The sequence below is a fragment of the Danaus plexippus genome, assembly GCF_018135715.1.
Source record: "Danaus plexippus chromosome 9 unlocalized genomic scaffold, MEX_DaPlex mxdp_24, whole genome shotgun sequence".
Classification (NCBI taxonomy): domain Eukaryota; kingdom Metazoa; phylum Arthropoda; class Insecta; order Lepidoptera; family Nymphalidae; genus Danaus; species Danaus plexippus.
Window position 1 is genome coordinate 2,974,994 of NW_026869847.1, and position 20,197 is coordinate 2,995,190.

A 20,197-nucleotide genomic window follows, 5' to 3' on the forward strand; every position below is an offset into this window, starting at 1 on the left:
TGAGTAACATACATTAAATGGAAATTGGCGTCGAAGATTTTTTTGAAACAATGGAAAATTGTTTGTCAGAAAGTATTTCTGATATTAAAATTGTTGATTTCAATTCCATTCCTACTGACACTGTATCGGAAAGGATAATTACAATTAAAAATGTTACAAATGTAAGTTAAAATGAGTGGTAATTTTTATCAACCCATCTATTAAGTATCGAAGATAATTATATTGTATTAATTTTTATGTACTGTGTGCATTTTAGGACAATTTAACTTATAGGGTGTCTTTGCTTCATGTTTTAAATAACATAGACCAAGTATTTAAGTTGTCAGTTCCCCCCGATCCAATAAAATCACTTGAATCGGTTGAGGTTAGAATCATTTTCAAACCTAAAGTACCAGGACAATCTTACACTGAACATTATCTCATAGATGATACGGCTGGCAATGTATATAGATTAACTGTCAAGGGCAAATGTTATGGTTAGTACAGGTATTGAAAGGATGTTTGTTAATTAGATACAATAAAATCTAGTAAAATAACTTGTCTCGGTTCAGGTACAGAAGTGACGATTAATAAAAGAAAACTTGAATATAGGATATGTAGAGGAGTATCCGAAAACAGAAAGGAACTTATAAAAATCGTAAACAAATCCTCCCTCGACGCAACTTATCAATGGCTGTTACCTGTAGGCGGGCAAGGATTTTTTCAAGTATGGTTTTGAAATTTAAAAAAAAACTGTCAGTAACTCAGTATCATTATAATTATAATGTTTCTTTTTTACTCAGATTTCAACTGGTAACTGCGGTGTTATTCGTGCATTTGAAGTTATTACTACTGCAATTATATTCACAGGTTCAGCTCTAGGAGTGTATACAGCTGAACTTGTATTTTTGGTCTTGAATCAGGTATTGGGGTCGTTAACATGGTTTTTAATTATATTACAATATTTTTTTTATCTTATAATAAAGAACTTAATTAAATGATGTTAGCTGCCATTAAAATAAATTTCGTCCAAGTTATCTTAAAAAGAACCCTTATCCGGTCTTGTAGAATTTTGAGTTTAAATATTTTAAATCGATATTTTAACTTTAAATGTAATGGTAATCGAGTAATCGTCGAATTATACGTTCAAAGGTATTTTTAAAATCGCTTCCCCAGGATTTACACGAGTCTTGAATAAATATTCCTTATCCCCTTAATTAGGAACGTCAAGAAAATAATTGTCAAAATTAAGGAAAAAAAAAGATTAATCGAAACTTAATTCCAGGAGCCGTTATTTTTAAATATAATAGCCTCAGTTGTTTTATCTGGTAACCCACTATACGGAATACAGGAACATGTATTCGAAAAAAGACGTAAAAGCCGATCAGTACATTTAATGGAAAACAGTTTAAACTTTTTGAGTTACATACCGTCGGCGAGTGTTTTTGAAAAATATCTTGATTTTGGAAGCGGAAGCGTTAGTGACATTACTTTAAATATATCACAGACCTTGTGTGTTACCAATCATGAAACAGAAGAAGGTTGCATACAATGGATTCCAGGTAAATGGTTTATGTAGGCGTGAGTTCTAATTTTGAAATGTTTTATTACGTAGGACAATCCTTCTTTTGTACTTTAAGATTTATATTTTTAAAGAAAATTTAGAATTTGGTCTCACATCAAATTATTAAAATTAATATAATGTTAAATACTCGATTTAATGCTAGTGTTGTTAAAAGCGTCGTCTCCAATGAGCCTTAGTAGTCTAAACTAAATTATTTAATGACTTATTGAATTAAGTGATCTTGGTTCACATAACAAATAATCATTCACAACACAGACCCTGACAACGTATTTTTGATCGATCCGATTGCTTCGATCATCCCATCAAATGAATCGAGACTGTTTACGATACGTTTCAGGTAATTAAAAGTTTTATAATTTTACGTTTTTAAAGTTTAATTAGTATATTCAATGTCTCATGCTCATTCTATAAATGATTCACCGATTGCAGTAAGGACCTGAGTTTGAGTCCTAAGAAACAGTTAAATTCAGTGTAACAATTTGAATGACTTGTTGCTTAAGAATGTCTTAGCATTATAGTTTTTACCAGGCCAAAAATCGAGAACGAAGCCTACGGTTATCTGCTTTGTGGTGATTTTCAATATAAAATATACGATGAAGAACAGTTACAAAATGTTAAAATGAAGCATAAATGGGTTAGAATTCCGTGCATTGGTAACACGTGGCCGCCGTGTACGGAGTGGAATACTGAATGGGACTGTCCCATAGAGGTGCATAATATGTTTAAAATTGTAGTTGATAGCGAAATACGCGCAAGTCAAAGTCAAAATCAAATAACGTTTTTCTAGGTTGTTATGCCCCCAACCGTCCCAACAAGAACAACCTTTGCAAACTTTTTTCTATCAAATAAACTCGGAATACCTTTGACCTATAAATTGGAGGCTCCTGAAAAAACGTTAGTTTTTAACATTCATTATTTAGATATTTATTTAGACCATAAGCTTTTCTAACGAAAGTAAATAAAAGGAACTAAAGTTAATGAGATCTAAGATTTTCGCGAGTATTAGTATTAGTACACGGGCAGACGAGACACATCTCGTCTGCCCGTGATCATGGTTACTGAAAAAGTAACCGAAACGTCGGGAGTATGTAGTTTTTTACAAAATAAATCACGCGTAGTTCATCCGAAAAATACTAGTTTCATTTAAAGGAACTAAAGTTGTTCAAGAGCTATACTTATTGAAGCCTATAGAAAGTCGGAGAATATTATAATTAACTTAATGTGACAGGAATTTTGTGGCCTTGCCCATGTGCGGAATTGTACCGGGGCGTGGATGGCAAATAATAACAGTTGCTTTAGAACCGAAGTCCTTTGGAGAATATTGTGAAAATTGGGATCTCATCATTAACAAAATACATAAAGTAAGTATACAAATATTTTTTAATTTAAATATGTATTAATATTTACAAAAATAAATGGGCGATAGAAAGTTGTATTTACTATTTAGGCAATGCCTTTATTTTAATTATAATATACCTATAAATTTCTCTAAGTAGGAATATTTGTATATATAGTGTATGTGTAAATTGTCTAAGTGTAAATTAATTTACTCATTTATCTTATATAAATATTCATGGTAGCACATACATTCGTATGAAATTCTCCCAGGCTCGTATAAGCTTCATAGGTAATGCAGAAGTCAGCCACATTGAGATGATGTCTCACGGGTACAATCCTGACGCTCACGCCATGTACGAGTTCCCGCCAACCGTCACCGGGTGCACCAATTATTGTACCGCGTACCTTCACAACCTCACCAGAATGGATATACAGTTTGTAAAATTGTTGAAACTTAGACTAGTTATCCCACCCACGGTCCACTTAATGTAGGCATTAACTTATTGCTTTACTGCTACATAATAAATTTAGTAATTATAGTTGTTATAATTACTCATACATAGATCACTAAGAAAATACAGAATTCAGTGTTTGACACGTGTGCACGTGGGTTGGTTTTTTTTTGCAATTCATTGGAAGCTACGTCACAGAGCAGTAATGTATAGTTCTTAGCTGGCAAAGATATAGTAGAGTAAATTCCTCTAATTTATTGTAATTTTGTGGTAATCGTGTTCAGCATGAGAGTTCTTTCGAATGCCTCCTGGTTGGGTGCGGACAATTGCGGTTCCATAGTATTACCTCCTAAGGAAATATTTCACTACCACTGGTGGTTCTTCCCGAGAGAACCTGATAAAGTTTACGAAACAACTATCACGTGTTCCTGTATATGTTTAATTAACGGGAAGTGAGTATATTGTACAAGATAATACGCAATTTATTATCTATAAATGTCAAGGGCTTGAACTTTTTCTGACACTTCTACTAACAAAATGAAATAATTCACAGACCAGTTGGTGAGCCCACGGAAATGTTTATACATATCATGGGTTTCTCTGAACTGCCAGATCTGAGGGTGATTGGAATTCGTTTGATAATAAATGTGTTTTAAGACATCACGTTTTTTATGTACTGTTAAATTCGTTCAGGTTTTACCGAAGTCGTACAATTTTCATGATGTAGTGGTGGGGGAGAGTAACACTTTTAGCGTCACTCTATACAATTATGGTTCTTGTTATTTCACATCTAAACTGTACCGTGTTATTAACGGCATGGGGGATGACTACAGCCGGGATAAGTTTGAAATTGATTCGAATATTGTAAGTTCGCTTGAAACTTCAATTTGACATTGAGAAAGGTGCGTTTCATCATAATTGAAACAACTCTCCATGTTATTAGAACAGCCTCAAACCTTCCAACCATTGCGAAGTGAAATTTACCGTGATCGCAGACGGAGCCGGTTCGAGACAAGTAGATATTAAATACACCGTTTTATATAGAACTGAATTTGACGAGGTAGAAGAAATACAGCCCATACAGAAAACTATATGTATTATTTGGTATGATGGGATATACCCGACGATTAAGGTATAATTTAGAGAACTTTTACCGTTGACGAATACATCGAATATAAATAAATAAATATTAACTGCAGGTCAAACGTACAATATCTGTAAAATGTCCGGTGATTTTGAGCAACCATTGTGTTTGGAATATGGTTAACGTGGAAGAGTGGGTATTATTTTAATGACTTAAGTCAGATCACAAATCATATGAAAGGTCAAAATATGTTGGTCTAGTGACTCCAACTTTTTCTGTTTATGCTGAATATAAATGATATTACAGATTGAATAAGGCTTTAGAGGATTGTCGCCCAAATAGACCGATGAACGTTAATATTTACGCACCGGAGCTCTGTGCGAGACCTCAGGATGTGGAAATCATCTTTGTTTTGGGATGTGTGTATTCAGTGAGCGTGCCGTTCAATTTGAGGCGAGAGAAAATATGTGACTGTGACATGGTTGAGGTTCAAGTCGGCATATCGACTTATGAGATGCGTCACACCTGCATACATAGACCCCTGGTTGAAATATCGCCACTGAATGGAATTGTTACGGTACAATTTATTTAAATAGTGGTAAATGTATATTTTCTTTTCTAACTATCCTTCCAAAAAAGAATTACTGTATTTCAGCCGGAAAAGCCAATACTTTTGAACATTCGTTTCAAATTTACGTATGAGGGAAGTAACACGCTTTGTTTTGTTATGACGATGACCAATCGGAGGGTTCTGAATTTATTTTTTCATATATATACACATATGAATTCAAAAGGCATCCTCACTGCTCTGCGAAAGCCCACCAACGATAGCGATTATCTGACAGTGTTGGATTGCGGCAGAGTTCCTATTAATAATCTCGATCCAGTTATAAGGGTGAGAGATTTTTCTTTGAATCTGAATTTCAAGATTTGATTTTAAAGATATACATAGGCAACAAACATTTTGCTTCATCGATTACTATTCAGTACTCAATGGGTTATTGATTAATCGTTCAGTGGGGAATATTTGTAAATAGGCAAACAAAAACAATTTTTGAGACAGGTGACTTTCGTTTTAAAAAAAATAATAGAAAAAAGAACTAATATATATGTACTGAAAATGTCCCTAATGACCGTGTGATAAGGTAGTTATAAAATGATAACGACATTTATAACCAGATCATGTGGTTTTACAATCCAACCGAGGTCTTTACAACTTGGCGTCTGTTGAGAGGTAACACTGTGGCATCCACCACAATTATCCGTTGCCTTCAATACTTCGCTGAAGTGCCACCGATGGACAAACTGGCGATACCATTCGCCTTTATGCCCAAAGAAATGGTTGACTACGAGGTATGTTTTATAGAAGAAATGTCTTAGGTATATATACTTAATGTATGACCATTAACGCTTATTCAAAATCTTCTTCATTGAGCACTATACAATCTCTCTCTCTTCTCTTTATCACCCCCTCCATCTGAATATCATAAAATATTTTACAAAATATTGTCGTGGCAATAAGAAAACTCAAAGATCAATATGAAGATCAAAAGTAATGTTAAATTTTTGTTGCTCGGAGCTCGATATAGCAGTTTATGAAAATGTTCCGACGGTACAATCAATACGAAAATGTCTCCGAAATATGGCGCAAGCGACACAAAGCGGCGCCCATATCTTTATTCACAATAGTGCTTATATTTTTTTACCATTGCTTTATTTTTGTTTGAATTATTGTTGAATATTTAGTTTGATATTCTATAAAAGCTCACTTCTTATGTCCGAGGTCTAATCATTTTCTCTGAACCATTTTACAGGTTGTATTCTATTGCTCCTTTGGATACGACATCGTAAAAATTCTGATCAAAGGTCAAGGGGGTCTTCCCAATTGTCTCGAGACTCGTCTTGATATACCTGTGTATGTTGACAGAATTATAAGATCTGCTTACAGACAGAACGTTGTAAGTGAAATTAATCAACGTTTTAACTCATGTTAATTTAGTCAGCGTTAAATGCAATGACGTAAAACCTATTTAAGGTTTATTTATCAAAAGAACACATCACGCTGCCAATAATGACAACCCATTCGTTGTTGAGGGATATATTAGCCGTTGTTAATGACACGGAGAATGTTATAAGGTTTATCTGGCTGCCGTAAGTGTAATCGTTCATATAAATAAATGCTTAAAATGAAGAAAAAATCATGTTAACAAAAATAAGAATAATGTTAAAGGAGATTATAAGATTATTTACAGGGAAAGAATGGCGAATATTGTGAACGTAGTCATGACGCCATGGTGGGGTGTCATTCAGCCAAAGAGCACGGAGTGGATCACAATGACGGTCTACACGTTACAGGAACCTGCAACGTTCACGTAAACTTCAATATAATATGTGACACAGATAACAAATTTAGACTTTTTTAGGACAACAAACTTTGAAAGTGTTAATGTTGCCATAACTAATATTTTATGTTACTAGGAAGAATCAGTTACAAAGGAAATGAAAAGTTTTGTATAGAGTGGCTTAGACGAATGTCGTGTAATTAATCGTTAATTCACTTTGAAATGTCCATGATTTTTGTAACACGTTTTCCATTAACAATGATTAGAAAAGTATTACAAAGTAAATGGCTGAGTGTAGACAGAAAAACGTGATTCATTATTTTCTTCTTCGTTATAATCAGAACCACTGTGACGTGTGAGATTCTGGATCTAACTGTCCGAAGAAACTATCAGAGGAACCAAATGTTGAGGAGAAACAAGGTGGAGAAGTGTGCTCAAGAATTTATAATCACTGAGCAAGGGACTATTCATCCCGTTAGTAGTATTTAATTATATATTTATTTTTATTGTTTAAGAGCTGAAAAATTTATTGCATACATCGCTTCATATCTTTTCTTCCACCTATCGCGTGTCGCATTATTGTCAGCCACGGAGCAAGTGTTAATAAATTAAAAGGCGCTCGCCTGAGCTTTCCTTAGGGCGCATTTTCATTGGTCGATAAGGCCCGCATTCGGGGTGCGGGAGATTTCTGTAACGCATGCCATAGGGCCCGCAAAGAGTTTATCGTTTTCACTGGTCGTCAGAGCCCGCATACGGGGTGCGGGTGATTTCGATAACGCATGCGATAAGGCCCGCATGCGGGGAGCCATTATAACTGGTCGTTAGAGTCCGCATTTGAAGTGCGAGAGAATTAGGTACCTACAGTTTGGCAGTGGGTTTTGAGATAAGCAGACGTACTCGCCATGGATCAACAATTATTGCTTTGTTAATAAATATATGTATTCTTAGAAACAAGGTAAGAATTGACTTTTTAAAAAATAACATTCGATACAATTCCACCGCTAATTTATTAAATTTACACAAAAATAAAAACAATTCTAAATGAATAACTTTCAACTATCTTGATTTAAACTAATCGTTAAATGAAATCCGAATATAACACAATCGAAAGATTTAAACACACTTCTAAAATCTACTAACGACTAAACTATCACACCAACGCGCGTTACGAACGAAAAAGAGCCCTGATGTCCTCTGACAACTGCTTATATGTCGTTTGAGTCTCTCCTACCCTCTCATATTCCTACACGGCCTTTCCTGACATGAGCACGTCCCCGGGCTCCTTTGTGTTTAACTTTCTTGACGTCCAAAACGTAGTATTAGCACCAAGGGCAGGAAATTCTTTTCATTCGCACTAGACGTATTCAGTTTTGAATGTCTTGACATTTCAGACGGGCTTGGTTGCGGCTCAGTCCCCTCCACAGGCAGGTCAACCTCCGGAGGCATGTTGGCGTCATGACACAACTCTTCTCCCTCATTGTCTACGTCTGAAATTGAGAAATATAACGGCAGAAATCTTTTCGATTTTTGATTTAACTCAACAGTAACATCATGGTTAACGTCAATGTAAAGTGAGCTAAATAAACATAGCCCACACAAAGTGGTTGTAAAACATCCCAATAACCAACCACTTGGGGCGGGACTTGTCGGAAGATCGCCCCCTCACACCTCGTCAGAGACCCACAAGGAATTGCTTGAGGCATGACTTGGTGTGTGTGTGAAGGTTATAAAAAAACATGTTCCAAAACATACCATCTGATACAGGCAATGTTGGCCGACCAACATCCCATAAATAAACTCATGATCTTTTACAACCACAGCTCGATAGACAACTCACTATCAAAGTCAAGCTTCCGAACATACTAAATTAATTCCTAACCAAGAGACTAGATTCTCGGGATAACGTATCCGATGCACTCCAAGATAAACAATTATCCCAACCTAAGCGTCCCCTCCGGGATAACCGGCCCGATGCACTCCAAGGCAATCGGTTATCCCAGACACAACACCACTTCTAGGACAACCGGGCCCGATGCACTCCAAGGCAAACGGTTGTCCCAGGCACAGCGCCACTTCTGGCATAGCCTGTCCGATGCACTCCAAGACAGCTATCCCAGACCCAGAGATCTAACCTCTAATACAGCGTGTCCGATACACTCCAAGACAAACGCTCACATCGTAACAAGTAACTCATGTCTCCTCGCTTTAACCCCAATACATTTAGAGATTTGTGTCAAAACAAAATTAAAATAAAAAACACAATGGGATTAAGTTTCAATAAAATCTCAAAAGGAGTTTTAGTCAAAATTTCAGGCAGAATAAGGCAAATACCTCACCATCAAAGAAAGCAGAACACACATCGGGAGTCCATTCTCCCTTCCACGGGACCATATATTCCGCAGCTGCTCGAGTCGATTTGCCGTATGAGCCAAATAACATCTGCAGCTCATATCGGCAGTGTGATGGTGTCTTCATAACCCGGTGTGGTCCCCGCATACATGAGTCCAGCTTCCTTGTTGACTGAGCCACCTTGCTAACAAAAACTAAGGAATGTAGTTCAAAAGAGTGAGCCGGTTTACGTCTCTAGTTAGCATAGGCATCTTGACGAGCTTAGTTGGCACGAAGGAGTTTAGATGCCCTCTGACGATTCATCTGACGAAGGACTTCTCGATTACCACTTGAGCCTTCAACAGTAACGTCTCGTATCAAACTACGTATGAGCGGTGTGGCAGCTTCAGTACCTATTAGCAGGTTTAAGGCAGAATATTGAGTTGTCTTGCGTTTTGTTATGTTTAGGATCAGCTGTAACCTCAACAAAACAGCTGGCCAAGTCCTTGACCCAATTAAGGAAATCAGTGCTTTGAAACATGCGTCCCCGATCAGTGACAATTAATTTTGGAGTTCCAAAGAGAAACACCATGGTAGTGAAGTGTTGCTTTAGTTCGTCAGTGTCTTGTCGGAACAAGGGATACAATAAACAAAATTTTGAAAACGCGTCTATAATAATAAGTACATGACGGTGACCGTCAATTTCTGGTAGGGGGCCCAAGGTGTCCATATGGACTGCCTCAAATGCTACGTCTGGTTTTCTCCCATGAATGAATGAGCCGTGAAAGAGCACGAGCTACCTTTTTATGAGAAAGGCATTCCAAACAATGGGAAATGTATTTTTTTTTTTGCAAATGTTCTCAACCCTGGGAACTAAAAGTGTTTTGTTATCAAGTCTACAGTTTTATTAACCCCTTGATGATCATCTTCGTCGTGAAAAATACACATAAGACAGTCTATGGCCTTTTGGAATATAACAACAAAAATTATGATTTTCACCAATAGGTGAGAGCTTGACTTAAAGGATGTCATAACGACTGGGGTTTAACTGCCCATCCACCAGTTTTTGTTTTAGAGAGTGAGTTTTCTCGTCAGAAGCCTGAGCAACTTGCGCCCAATTTAACGGTCTCTTAATGGTACATAAGTTAACCGGATTGCGGCTAAGATAATCTGCATGGGACAAAAAACAACCTTTTCTATATTCCAGGTTAGAATCGAATTCTTGGAGGTATATCCACCACCGAGCCACCCTTGGCAACAAGTCTTTCTTACGTTGGGTAAGTTTTAACGCGTTACAGTCAGTAACCACGATGAAGTGTGCAACCACAAGATAATGCCTGAAATACTCTAATGCCTTAATCACTGCCAGCGTCTTCAGTTCGTACGAGTGCTACTTCCTCTCAGCCCCTGAGTGAGTCTACTACAATAAGACAGTACTCGTTTACGATTTCCCTTATGCACTCTCATCATGACGACTCCGTAACCCATCGAGCTCGCATCTGTGTAGTATTTCTATTGGCAGCGTAGGATCATAAATGGCGAGTACTGGCTCACTTGTAAGACAATCTATAATGTACTCACGAGCGGCTTGTTGTTCAGCTCCCCAATGAAAATTAACTCCCTTTTTAGTAAGTGCCGCTATGCAAGGAACCCTTTGGGCAAACCCAGCTATATACCGCCTAAAATAGCTAGCTAACCCCAGAAATTGCCTTATTTGTAATATTTTTTGGTACGGCTGAATCAATTAAGGCCCGCACTTTCTGACGACTTGGCCTATCCTGACCTTTACTAATCGTACGACCCAGGTATTCAATAGTGGTAGCTAAAAACGAGCATTCCTTTATTATTTGCTTTTCAAGCAAATCTGTTATTATGTCACGACCACGGATCGTTTCAGCGTGTGAGAGTTGATATGACCGATTATACACAGGAATGCTGGATTTAAGTTTAATTGACATGCTGCCTATGTTTACGGTTGATGTAGCAGTTCCCGTAATAAAGTACCGAGAGAACTCATTAATTATCCTCTTAGTAACCCTCTCTAAATAGTTACCTACCAGAGGTGTATCAATTGTCATCGAAACATCAGACTGAACAATCATCACCATTCATTCATAAAATATGTGCATGGTTCGAGCCTAGATAACATAACGCCCTCACTATTTAATAAACTCCCTGATAACCGTTCGATTTTGGGTCTCTTACTACACAAAGCTTCTTTTTGCCCCAACTGCCCACAGAAAAAGCACCTGATATCACTCAGATTACATTTACGTGAAAACTCCAGAGATCGTCTATCTGTCGTAACGTTTCACAATTCCGAACGCGAGTATAGTTGTCTCGAAATACTAATTATATTTGGTTTAACATAGATTGAAAAGAATTCGACTAAATCATTCGGAAATAGTTTAGCATTTGTCGCCGTAGCCCTAATATTTGGATCAGTGACACTGCGAATAATTATAACCGAAATAAGCTCCTCACCGAGTCCTTGCACTATACGTAAGCAAAGTATCGACCGGCGTACATATTACGCGTACGTTGGATAGTGATCGGAATTCTTAGTCATAACTTCAAACAATATTCCAGCAAAATCTAATACTTCAGGACATAAAGGTTTGAATTCTTTCTTAGAACTGGTCCAACTACGGTAGCTAGACACCCATTCATTGAGCCAAGATTTCGCATCCCCTACAATTTCCTATTCGCGAAAGGCATTCTAAATCATTCCAATTGTTTAAAACTTTCGCGCAATCAACTTGTATGCACTAATCGTCAAAGTTGTGTAGATTTGGGTCAAAGTTCGAAATATAGCAATACCGAGATTTTTCAGCCGTACTAATTGATCTGATGGCACTAGCAATGCAATCGGTAACACTCGCCTGTACTAATTCCAACGGTATACCCGCGTCGCCTACTTGTCGTGATCGAGCGAGGTCTCGGATCCTGATGATGATAACATTCTGAATGGTAGCTTCACGTCAAGTCACATGCGTCGGAGAAACCAGATGCCCTATCGACGATAATTCACGCATTCTATAGGGCACACGACGATCGGAAACGCGAGATATATCGCGGACGCGCGTTGGTGTCTGCAACTGTCGTGATGACTGCCTATTACAAACGCTACCGGGCGTCAAACCTTTGTAACGCAATTCCTCATAGTCGTGTGAATTCACCGACGCGCGGTGCGGCATGGACGAAGCCCTTGTTTTCGCCTCTAACGTTTTAAGACGAGACATCATTGCCTCCCTATCAAGTCTCAACATGTTATTCTCATCAAAGGATTGCTCACGGGAACTATTACCCTGACTCTAGCTACGATCACGACGAGGATTACTATCAAGACCACTGCGGCTACAATTGCGTTCACGTTCAGACATTTTAGTAACAAAATAAAATAATTAAATAAGTATGATCGCTAGAAATTAACGTATCAACAAACAAACGCAATAAAAGCTTACTCACCGCTTAATCAAAGTAATTAACACAAATTAATATTCTCGATAATAACGTAACACGATATTTAAAATAACTCAGTGTCTAAAAAAAGTTATAATGAAATATTTAATAAAACACAAAAAAAAATAATGTGTGGGTAAATTGAAATAACAAGGCCTTACCAAACGGGGTTCTCAAGGTACGTATCGCACTTCTGATCTTAGAAACAAGGTAAGAATTGACTTTTTAAAAAATAACATTCGATACAATTCCACCGCTAATTTATTAAATTTACACAAAAATAAAAACAATTCTAAATGAATAACTTTCAACTATCTTGATTTAAACTAATCGTTAAATGAAATCCGAATATAACACAATCGAAAGATTTAAACACACTTCTAAAATCTACTAACGACTGAACTATCACACCAACGCGCGTTACGAACGAAAAAGAGCCCTGATGTCCTCTGACAACTGCTTATATGTCGTTTGAGTCTCTCCTACCCTCTCATATTCCTACATTGATTCTCTCCTACCCTCTCATATTCCTACAGTATATAAACAGCGTTAATAATATAAATAATGCGCGTAGTATTGATGACGTCAAATAAATGACTGAACGGAGGCGAGTCACCGCATGCTTTGTATCGACGGAGTTATCGACTGACGCTCGCATGCGGGTACTCCCCGCAATCGGGCTAACTACCGACTTATCGACCAATGAAAATGCGCCTTTAGCTTCATAATCTGATGGTGAAGATTTTCCTGCAAATGCTCTGCTATTTGTGTTTTAAAAATATTGTGCTCGATTGTACGCATGCGAATATAAATGTATTCTAATACGCAGATAGAAATAAATATTTACGGTGGAATTTATTGATTACAATCGACACCACAGGAACCAAAATTGATTTATCAATCTCAATTTTAATAAACATAAGCTAAAAATTATCTGTATATGTAAGGGAATCAACGACTGTCCTCCATACGTTTTGGATCTCAAGAAACCACAGCCTTGGTATTTGGCAATGACGGTATCGGTTTCATCAAAAGGACAACGTGATGGATTCCCCCGGATGTCGCTGAGGAAAATGTGGGAACAGGTATGTATATTAATACTTAATTATCGTATATCATAACGATATTCTACTTATTCTAAATATTTTATTTGAATAAGGATATTAGCTTTAAATATACAATTCAATAGAATTAAGGTACCCGTTCATAGCCAAGTGCTACTCCTATTAAAATACGATAGGTACTGTTGCATAATATTTAATGTACAAATCGCTTCACAGACCCCGCCATACGATTTGCTTTCATCAGATCTAAACAGTTACAGCAGCAATCAGCAAGTTAGCGTTGGCAATAACATCACAGCGGCTGATGTCGTGAAAATTATAGACGGCATGTTGTGGTACATAAAGAAAACGCATTAGATAACACCCGTCGTAAATACTTACCAACTAAAACATCTATACGCTTTCAGGGACGCCTTACAGAGCAAGATGTTTAGAACCCACATTGAGTTTTATTCAAAGGAGAATATACCGACGCACGATCAACTGGTTAAAGTTATTGAGAGCGATTCAAAACCGAAGTTGAGTAGACGGTGAGTTTCAGGGTGTTTTGAATTATAACATTCAAAGTAGGACTTAGACGATACATATTTTTGTGAATCACAAATAGATTATATAATTGTTCAGTTATAAAAGTTCATATATCCTATAAAGGTCATAAAATGAACAGAGAAAGAAAGATTTATGTCCTAAGCAAAGATTCAACAAAAAAATTAATCAAAGAAACGTCCTTAATTTTAAGCATAAAATTATTTAAAACGAAACTATTTTTTAATTCCAAACCTTATGTCAATCGCTTAGGGTCTCATCTGGTATATGCGACGCGATCGTCAACAAGGCAGTCTTCCACATTTACAATCTCAACACCACGCACGGCGTTAATATACTTGAAGCTGAATAAAAATACTAACAAAAGCAATGTTTTATTATAACACCTTATAACTATCACAGCGTATAAAAGTTTGTACAAAAGCTAGTCCAATATTCTGTCTAGTTTGAGTTGTATTTTCTTTGGTCTCGGTGTTGATATGACCGTAACGGCGACCCTGTCTCCCAGTTTGAGGTTAGCGTTCGCCATGTTGCTGGTGTGTATGAGTCCGTTGTCACCAACACCGCAATCCACGAAACAACCGAACGGCACCACATTGCGGACTACACCTAGAAAATAACATTGTTCATAGATCTATATATTATTCTAAAAAGGTTATAATATTTGTGAGGTCGTATATCGGTTGTAATAAATTAAAAATATACGTCATCTAAGATTCAAGTCTCACAAAATATGCCGATCCTTATTTTACTTTTACACATGTTTTATGTCTTGACAATTTTGGGATAACAACTAACAATTTACAAAAATGTAATAATAAAAATGTCAAACATATCACAATAGATTCGGCGAGAATAAACACAAAGATACTACTTTGCCATTTAAGAGCATTAACTAAAACTGTCTATTCTGTTATTACATATAGAATATATTTTCATTGTTGGATACTTTGTCATTGTCAATGAATAACATATTGTATAACATATTTATGGGAGAGCGAATAAAGCCATAGGATTATATATATGTATATTCATGGTAACCTGTCAAAGACATTCCTTTCTCCAATTGATCGCTTCCTTGAACTACCATAGAGTACACCGGTCTACAGAACGTAATCACATTGTCTTCATACGCCTTCAGTTTGAACGCATTTATAATCAACTCTAAATTACTTATATCGGTGTCAAGTTCTTTACTCATAGCCGATATATCTATACTTCTGGATTTCCTTTCTACATCTTCAGGAAATCGGGCGTCGGTTAAATCTTTGACGTTTACGCCGATTTTTTTTGCAAATCTGAAAAATGATGGAACCATAGACGCATTTTTTTTTCTTAATGAATATAAATAAATTTAAATATCTGACATAATATTTTTTCTTACGTTTTAGCAACGGAATAGCTCTCAGGATGTATAATAGTCGTGTCCAACGGCTCTAGACCTCCCAAAACTTTCAAAAACCCAGCACATTGTTGGTACGTTACTTTTCCTATACCAGGAACTTTTAATAACTCAGCACGAGTTTTAAACCTTTCATTTTCTTGTCTATACGCTATTATTTTTTTCGCACGGCCGTCATTTAACCCAGCAATACGCCTAAAAATAAAAACAGACTTTTAACATTATAAAACAAAGAAAATATATGTTTAACAGTATATTTAGACAATAAACTAATCCTACTGTTAATTTAATTTCGAAAATTTGTAAGGAACACGATATGTTAATTGGTCTTTCGATCAAAATTACTGAGCGGATTTTGATAAAGCCACCCAATGTAATTTAGACATTAGAATAAGATATTAAGAGAAATTCATCTCTACATGTTATGCAAGAAAAACAAAACGGTTCTATTTAATTTTATATCACGAAACAGACTTGACGACACTGCCATATTTTTTTTTTTCACAATATATATCTGAACCCTTTCCAAAATCATAATATACGAGTAAAAAAACTACGTATTGTCTATGTTACTGGATATGTATGTTACAATACCTCAACATGGCCTGTGATGCAGTATTGATATCAACTCCAACCAAACTCACAACTTTCTCCACCGTCATATCTAAGGCTGATTCCAACAATTTAGGTGGAATATCATGTTGGTATAAACCAACACCTAAATTCTTCGGTTCCACCTGAAAATATATCACCAATTATTGAATCCTGCAATGTCAGCAATAGGATATAGTTTTATATTATAATACCTTTATCAATTCCCCTAAAGGATCCAACACTCTTCTAGCTAATGACAAAGCCGATATCAAATTTGGATCCATATTTGGATGTTCCTGTTAATATTAAATAAAAATAATAATTAATGCAACATAAATCTTGCAATTATAATACAATATTATATTTGATTTCATACTTTCTGAGCTTCCTTACTAATTGAATATATAGAAGCTCCTTGCTCCGGAACTATGATGACAGGAATGTGTTCTGATATTTTGTGTCTCTTTAACCAGGATTCAGTTTCTCTACAAGCTGTTCCATTACCAAGACCAATGAGATCTACACTGAAATTAAGTGATCGCTAATTGTACCATTAAAATATTATATTAGATTAACTAACTGAAATAACAAGCCAATTATGATAGTCTGTGCCATTTTGTGGCTAATAAACTGTACATAATATGAATTTTAATTACAGTTTATAACTATTATATAATAAAATACTAAATATATATTCCAAATGTTATGCAGTTTGCTATATGTAATTATTACTACCTATGTTTAGATAAGAGACCACTTAGTTGTCTGGCCGCTGGATCATTATTGTTGCAATTAAAATTTGGGTATATGTTGCATGCTTCCAACATAGTTCCAGTGGAATCTATTATACCAACCTAAAAATATATACAGTTATATAACATAGCAAACTAATTAGCATTGCATTTTGTTGTGTGTTGGTGTTAATTGAGTGGAAAATGATTTATTGATTGAAGCGACACACGTCATCCATCCACGGAGTTGATCTCGGCAACCGAATGTCCGATTTAGTCAAAGTTTTTGTCGAGAGCTCTATTATCTGGGGTGATTTATATCAAAAATTTTTTGATTGAACAACCAATTTCAAAAATAGGGCCGGAAAACGGAACCTACATCAAAAAAAATGCGAAGGTGCATCTCCTAGTATTTCCATTCTTAAGTAAAATGTTTTACCTTGCATCCTGCTTTGAAACCAGGGTCCAATCCAGCTATAGTTTTATTCTTTATGGGTTCAGTCAATAAATATTTCTCTAAATTTGTGCTAAATGTCTTAACAGCTTCCTTTTCGGCCAAACTTGTCAAATCTGATCTGACTTTCCTTGAGAGCCAGGGTTTTATCAGACGATTGTAAGCATCACCGAGACCTTTACGAACCCAGTAATTGCTTTTCCATAAAGTGAGACAGAACCTATACAAAATATTAATCAACTGTGTTTTAAAGCTTTTGAAGACATTATTTTCAATAATATTAAATGAGGAAGCTAAATAACTAAGCAAATGTTAAGAAATAGTTATATACCGTTCAAGTTTATTGTAGAACCAATCAGGAATAATAACTTTCACAGAAAGTATCTTTTCATCTTCCCCCCTATTCACAGCCAATGTCTGATAGCATTTTACAAATTGAATAGGACACTTCCAGTCGAAATACAATTTATAAGTCTGGGGATCAGATTTGGTGTCATATTTCATAACCGTCTCCTGTTTTGTCTTTGTGGATTTCGCTCTACTGCTTTGTAATGTAAACCTTGTTTCTTCTTTCCTATTTGTTATATAACCATCATAATATAATTATAAGAAATTTTACATAGCTTTAATGTATGAATAAATGTTTAAGATTAAACTCACAAATTCCTCATTTGTTCAATCACTCTTGTATCTTTATATATAATATCGGCTACAATATGAGTCACATGGGCTTCAACTTTTTCAAAATTAGCCAACTCTTCACTTCCATCACAAAGAGATTTGATGTCGACATAATCACCATTAAGAGCGTTCAATGCATGAGGTTCAAGACCCAAACTTCTGGCTCTTTCAGCTAATGATTGGGAATGTGATTTTAAAGGACCATACTAAAAGACAGATAGACAATATAGTTTTATACTGAAATAATTATTAAATATGAGATGCACAGAGCATGTCTGCTTCGCTATAAATATAATAGCAACCTATAAATACAAAGTTATTTAGCATAAAATATTCTTACCACCAAATCAACTTCTGATAAATTCCTCGCACTTAAAAGGCTTTGTTCAATCTCTGGGGTCAATTTATTTGATTTCTTTAGAGTTTCTAACACAGATTTAACCTTTTTTTTAAGTTGTATTACATGTTGATAGCTTTCATAGAGTTCTTGAAGTCTTAAAATAGAATATGAAAATTGAAATATATTCGACATTATACAATAAAAATATGTAAAAAGTTAACAGCAATTCTGTTTTTAATCAAGCTTATTTGTGTGGTAATTACCTGTCAGGCATAAGGTGATCAACGGCATCTTTCCTATACCTTGCAATAAATGGTAATGTACATCCTTCTGATAATAGATTAATAAAGTTTTGAGCTACACTAACAGATATTTTTTCAGAACATGATAACATTTTAGCTTGGTCAAATATAACATCATACTGGTCACTTTGCATAATATTTTCTTTACATTCAGATGTTTCAATAGATTCAGATTTATCATCTTTCACTTCTTTTTGACCAGTTCTCTTTACTTTTTTTACTGCAGCTTTTTTAGCCGTAGAAGAGACTTTACTTTTCTTATTATTCTGTACTGGTTTTGTTACATCTTTAGAATCTTCTAGTTTTCGTTTTCTAGTAACTTTTTCCATATTGAGATTTCCTTTTGTTAATTGATTAATATAAATTATATTTTTCTAAATATGATATGCAAGTCACCAAAAACGAAAATAATGAATGTATAACATTTCTAGTATTAGTAAATAATAATTATTATTCTTTAAGTTTATGACTTATACAGTTTTAATTAAAGCAGTAGAACAGTTCCGCTCGGTACTAAGATTTTTTAAGTATACACGAATTAATTCTATCATAAATGATTACAATAATAGCAATACAATTAATGAAGTCTGAAGGCGAGTAGAAGAATTCAAAAAATCAAAACAATAAAGGCAATATAATTCGAAAAGAATTGACATTTAACTGTCGTTGCCATATGTCAATTATAATATGGCAACATCTGCTCTTTTAAAGTCTTCAATTAATGTACCTGATATTGGCAAGGAAAGCTTGAAGGTTTTAACAGAGTGGAATGCCACAAATAATATTACTTTCAATTATTTATGGTAGCTTATAGCACTTAATAGAATAGTAATCCGTAGAATATATTTCAACAATATCACAAAATTAATAATATAACTAAGTGAGTTCTATCAATTATATTTTTATTTTTATGTAATATGATATAAATAAAAAAAAGCAAAATAATTAAACAATTGATTCGAATTTCATTATGTAGGATATAAAGAGAATAATCTTTGTTCAACTTTTTTTTTATGTCAATTACGATGTTCACGATCAATGAAAGTTATTAGAATTTAAAGTAATATCTCAACTCAACCACACATTTGTACTTGATAATTAATTTTTGAACTTTGACGATGCAAAGATTATCATTCCTTACCGTGATATTGTTTAGCTACTTAAGAGAAAATCTAGGTATGAAGTTCCTAAAATCATTTTGTAATTCCCTGAAAAAAAAATACAGACATTTTGAAAGTTAGCTCCAAAGCTTCTAATTTTTTAAAATAGTAACAGTTCTATATTTACTGCCTCATACATCTTATCTAAAAAGCCTTAAATCACAGTAAGTCGGATAAAACTATAAAAATAAATCAACCGTTTCAAAACGTTTTAAAACAATGTTTGAGTTTAAAACTTGCCTGCCTACAAATTAAATTGAACTGTGTTTCGTACATCGTTGAGGATAATTTTTGATCACCTGACGTCATATTATGTTTTCTGTAAGTAGAATCATGCGACGCCAGACTCAGAT

The 20,197-nt window shown here is 35.2% G+C and overlaps 2 protein-coding genes across 2 annotated transcripts; one reads left to right on the top strand and one right to left on the bottom strand.

Moving 5' to 3' along the window:
• Window positions 1-9: 9 nt before the first annotated feature.
• Window positions 10-14,546, top strand: LOC116767362 (uncharacterized). Its single transcript, XM_061527266.1, has 26 exons — window positions 10-161; window positions 257-476; window positions 552-706; window positions 783-902; window positions 1,265-1,541; window positions 1,820-1,901; window positions 2,093-2,273; window positions 2,352-2,458; window positions 2,793-2,925; window positions 3,173-3,336; window positions 3,639-3,806; window positions 3,908-3,974; window positions 4,048-4,218; window positions 4,298-4,486; window positions 4,554-4,630; window positions 4,745-5,015; window positions 5,094-5,333; window positions 5,618-5,791; window positions 6,253-6,396; window positions 6,474-6,589; window positions 6,691-6,810; window positions 7,122-7,254; window positions 13,518-13,655; window positions 13,851-13,969; window positions 14,042-14,164; window positions 14,433-14,546. The coding sequence occupies exons 1-26, from the start codon at window positions 18-20 to the stop codon at window positions 14,530-14,532; spliced, it is 3,933 nt and encodes a 1,310-aa protein (XP_061383250.1). The 5' UTR covers window positions 10-17; the 3' UTR covers window positions 14,533-14,546.
• On the bottom strand, window positions 14,536-19,300 carry LOC116767363 (uncharacterized protein YdcI). Its single transcript, XM_032657649.2, has 12 exons — window positions 18,646-19,300; window positions 18,383-18,536; window positions 18,022-18,248; window positions 17,693-17,935; window positions 17,347-17,581; window positions 16,912-17,030; window positions 16,553-16,700; window positions 16,389-16,472; window positions 16,177-16,319; window positions 15,565-15,777; window positions 15,222-15,478; window positions 14,536-14,789 (listed from the first exon to the last, which is right to left on the bottom strand). Exons 1-12 carry the CDS (start codon window positions 19,011-19,013, stop codon window positions 14,605-14,607), a joined length of 2,376 nt encoding a protein of 791 aa, XP_032513540.2. The 5' UTR covers window positions 19,014-19,300; the 3' UTR covers window positions 14,536-14,604.
• Window positions 19,301-20,197: the final 897 nt, after the last annotated feature.

What these genes read in the sequence shown, in the direction of transcription:
- LOC116767362 (XM_061527266.1), top strand. Translation starts at nt 18, where the DNA reads ATGGAAATTGGCGTCGAAGATTTTTTTGAAACAATGGAAAATTGTTTG. An exon ending in GCGGGCAAGGATTTTTTCAA is followed by an intron (nt 707 to 782) that starts GTATGGTTTTGA and finishes TTTTTTACTCAG; the next exon opens with ATTTCAACTGGTAACTGCGG. An exon ending in TATTTTTGGTCTTGAATCAG is followed by an intron (nt 903 to 1,264) that starts GTATTGGGGTCG and finishes ACTTAATTCCAG; the next exon opens with GAGCCGTTATTTTTAAATAT.
- LOC116767363 (XM_032657649.2), bottom strand. Translation starts at nt 19,013, where the DNA reads ATGGAAAAAGTTACTAGAAAACGAAAACTAGAAGATTCTAAAGATGTA. An exon ending in GATCACCTTATGCCTGACAG is followed by an intron (nt 18,537 to 18,645) that starts GTAATTACCACA and finishes TTCTATTTTAAG; the next exon opens with ACTTCAAGAACTCTATGAAA. An exon ending in GTTTCAAAGCAGGATGCAAG is followed by an intron (nt 17,031 to 17,346) that starts GTAAAACATTTT and finishes ATATATTTTTAG; the next exon opens with GTTGGTATAATAGATTCCAC.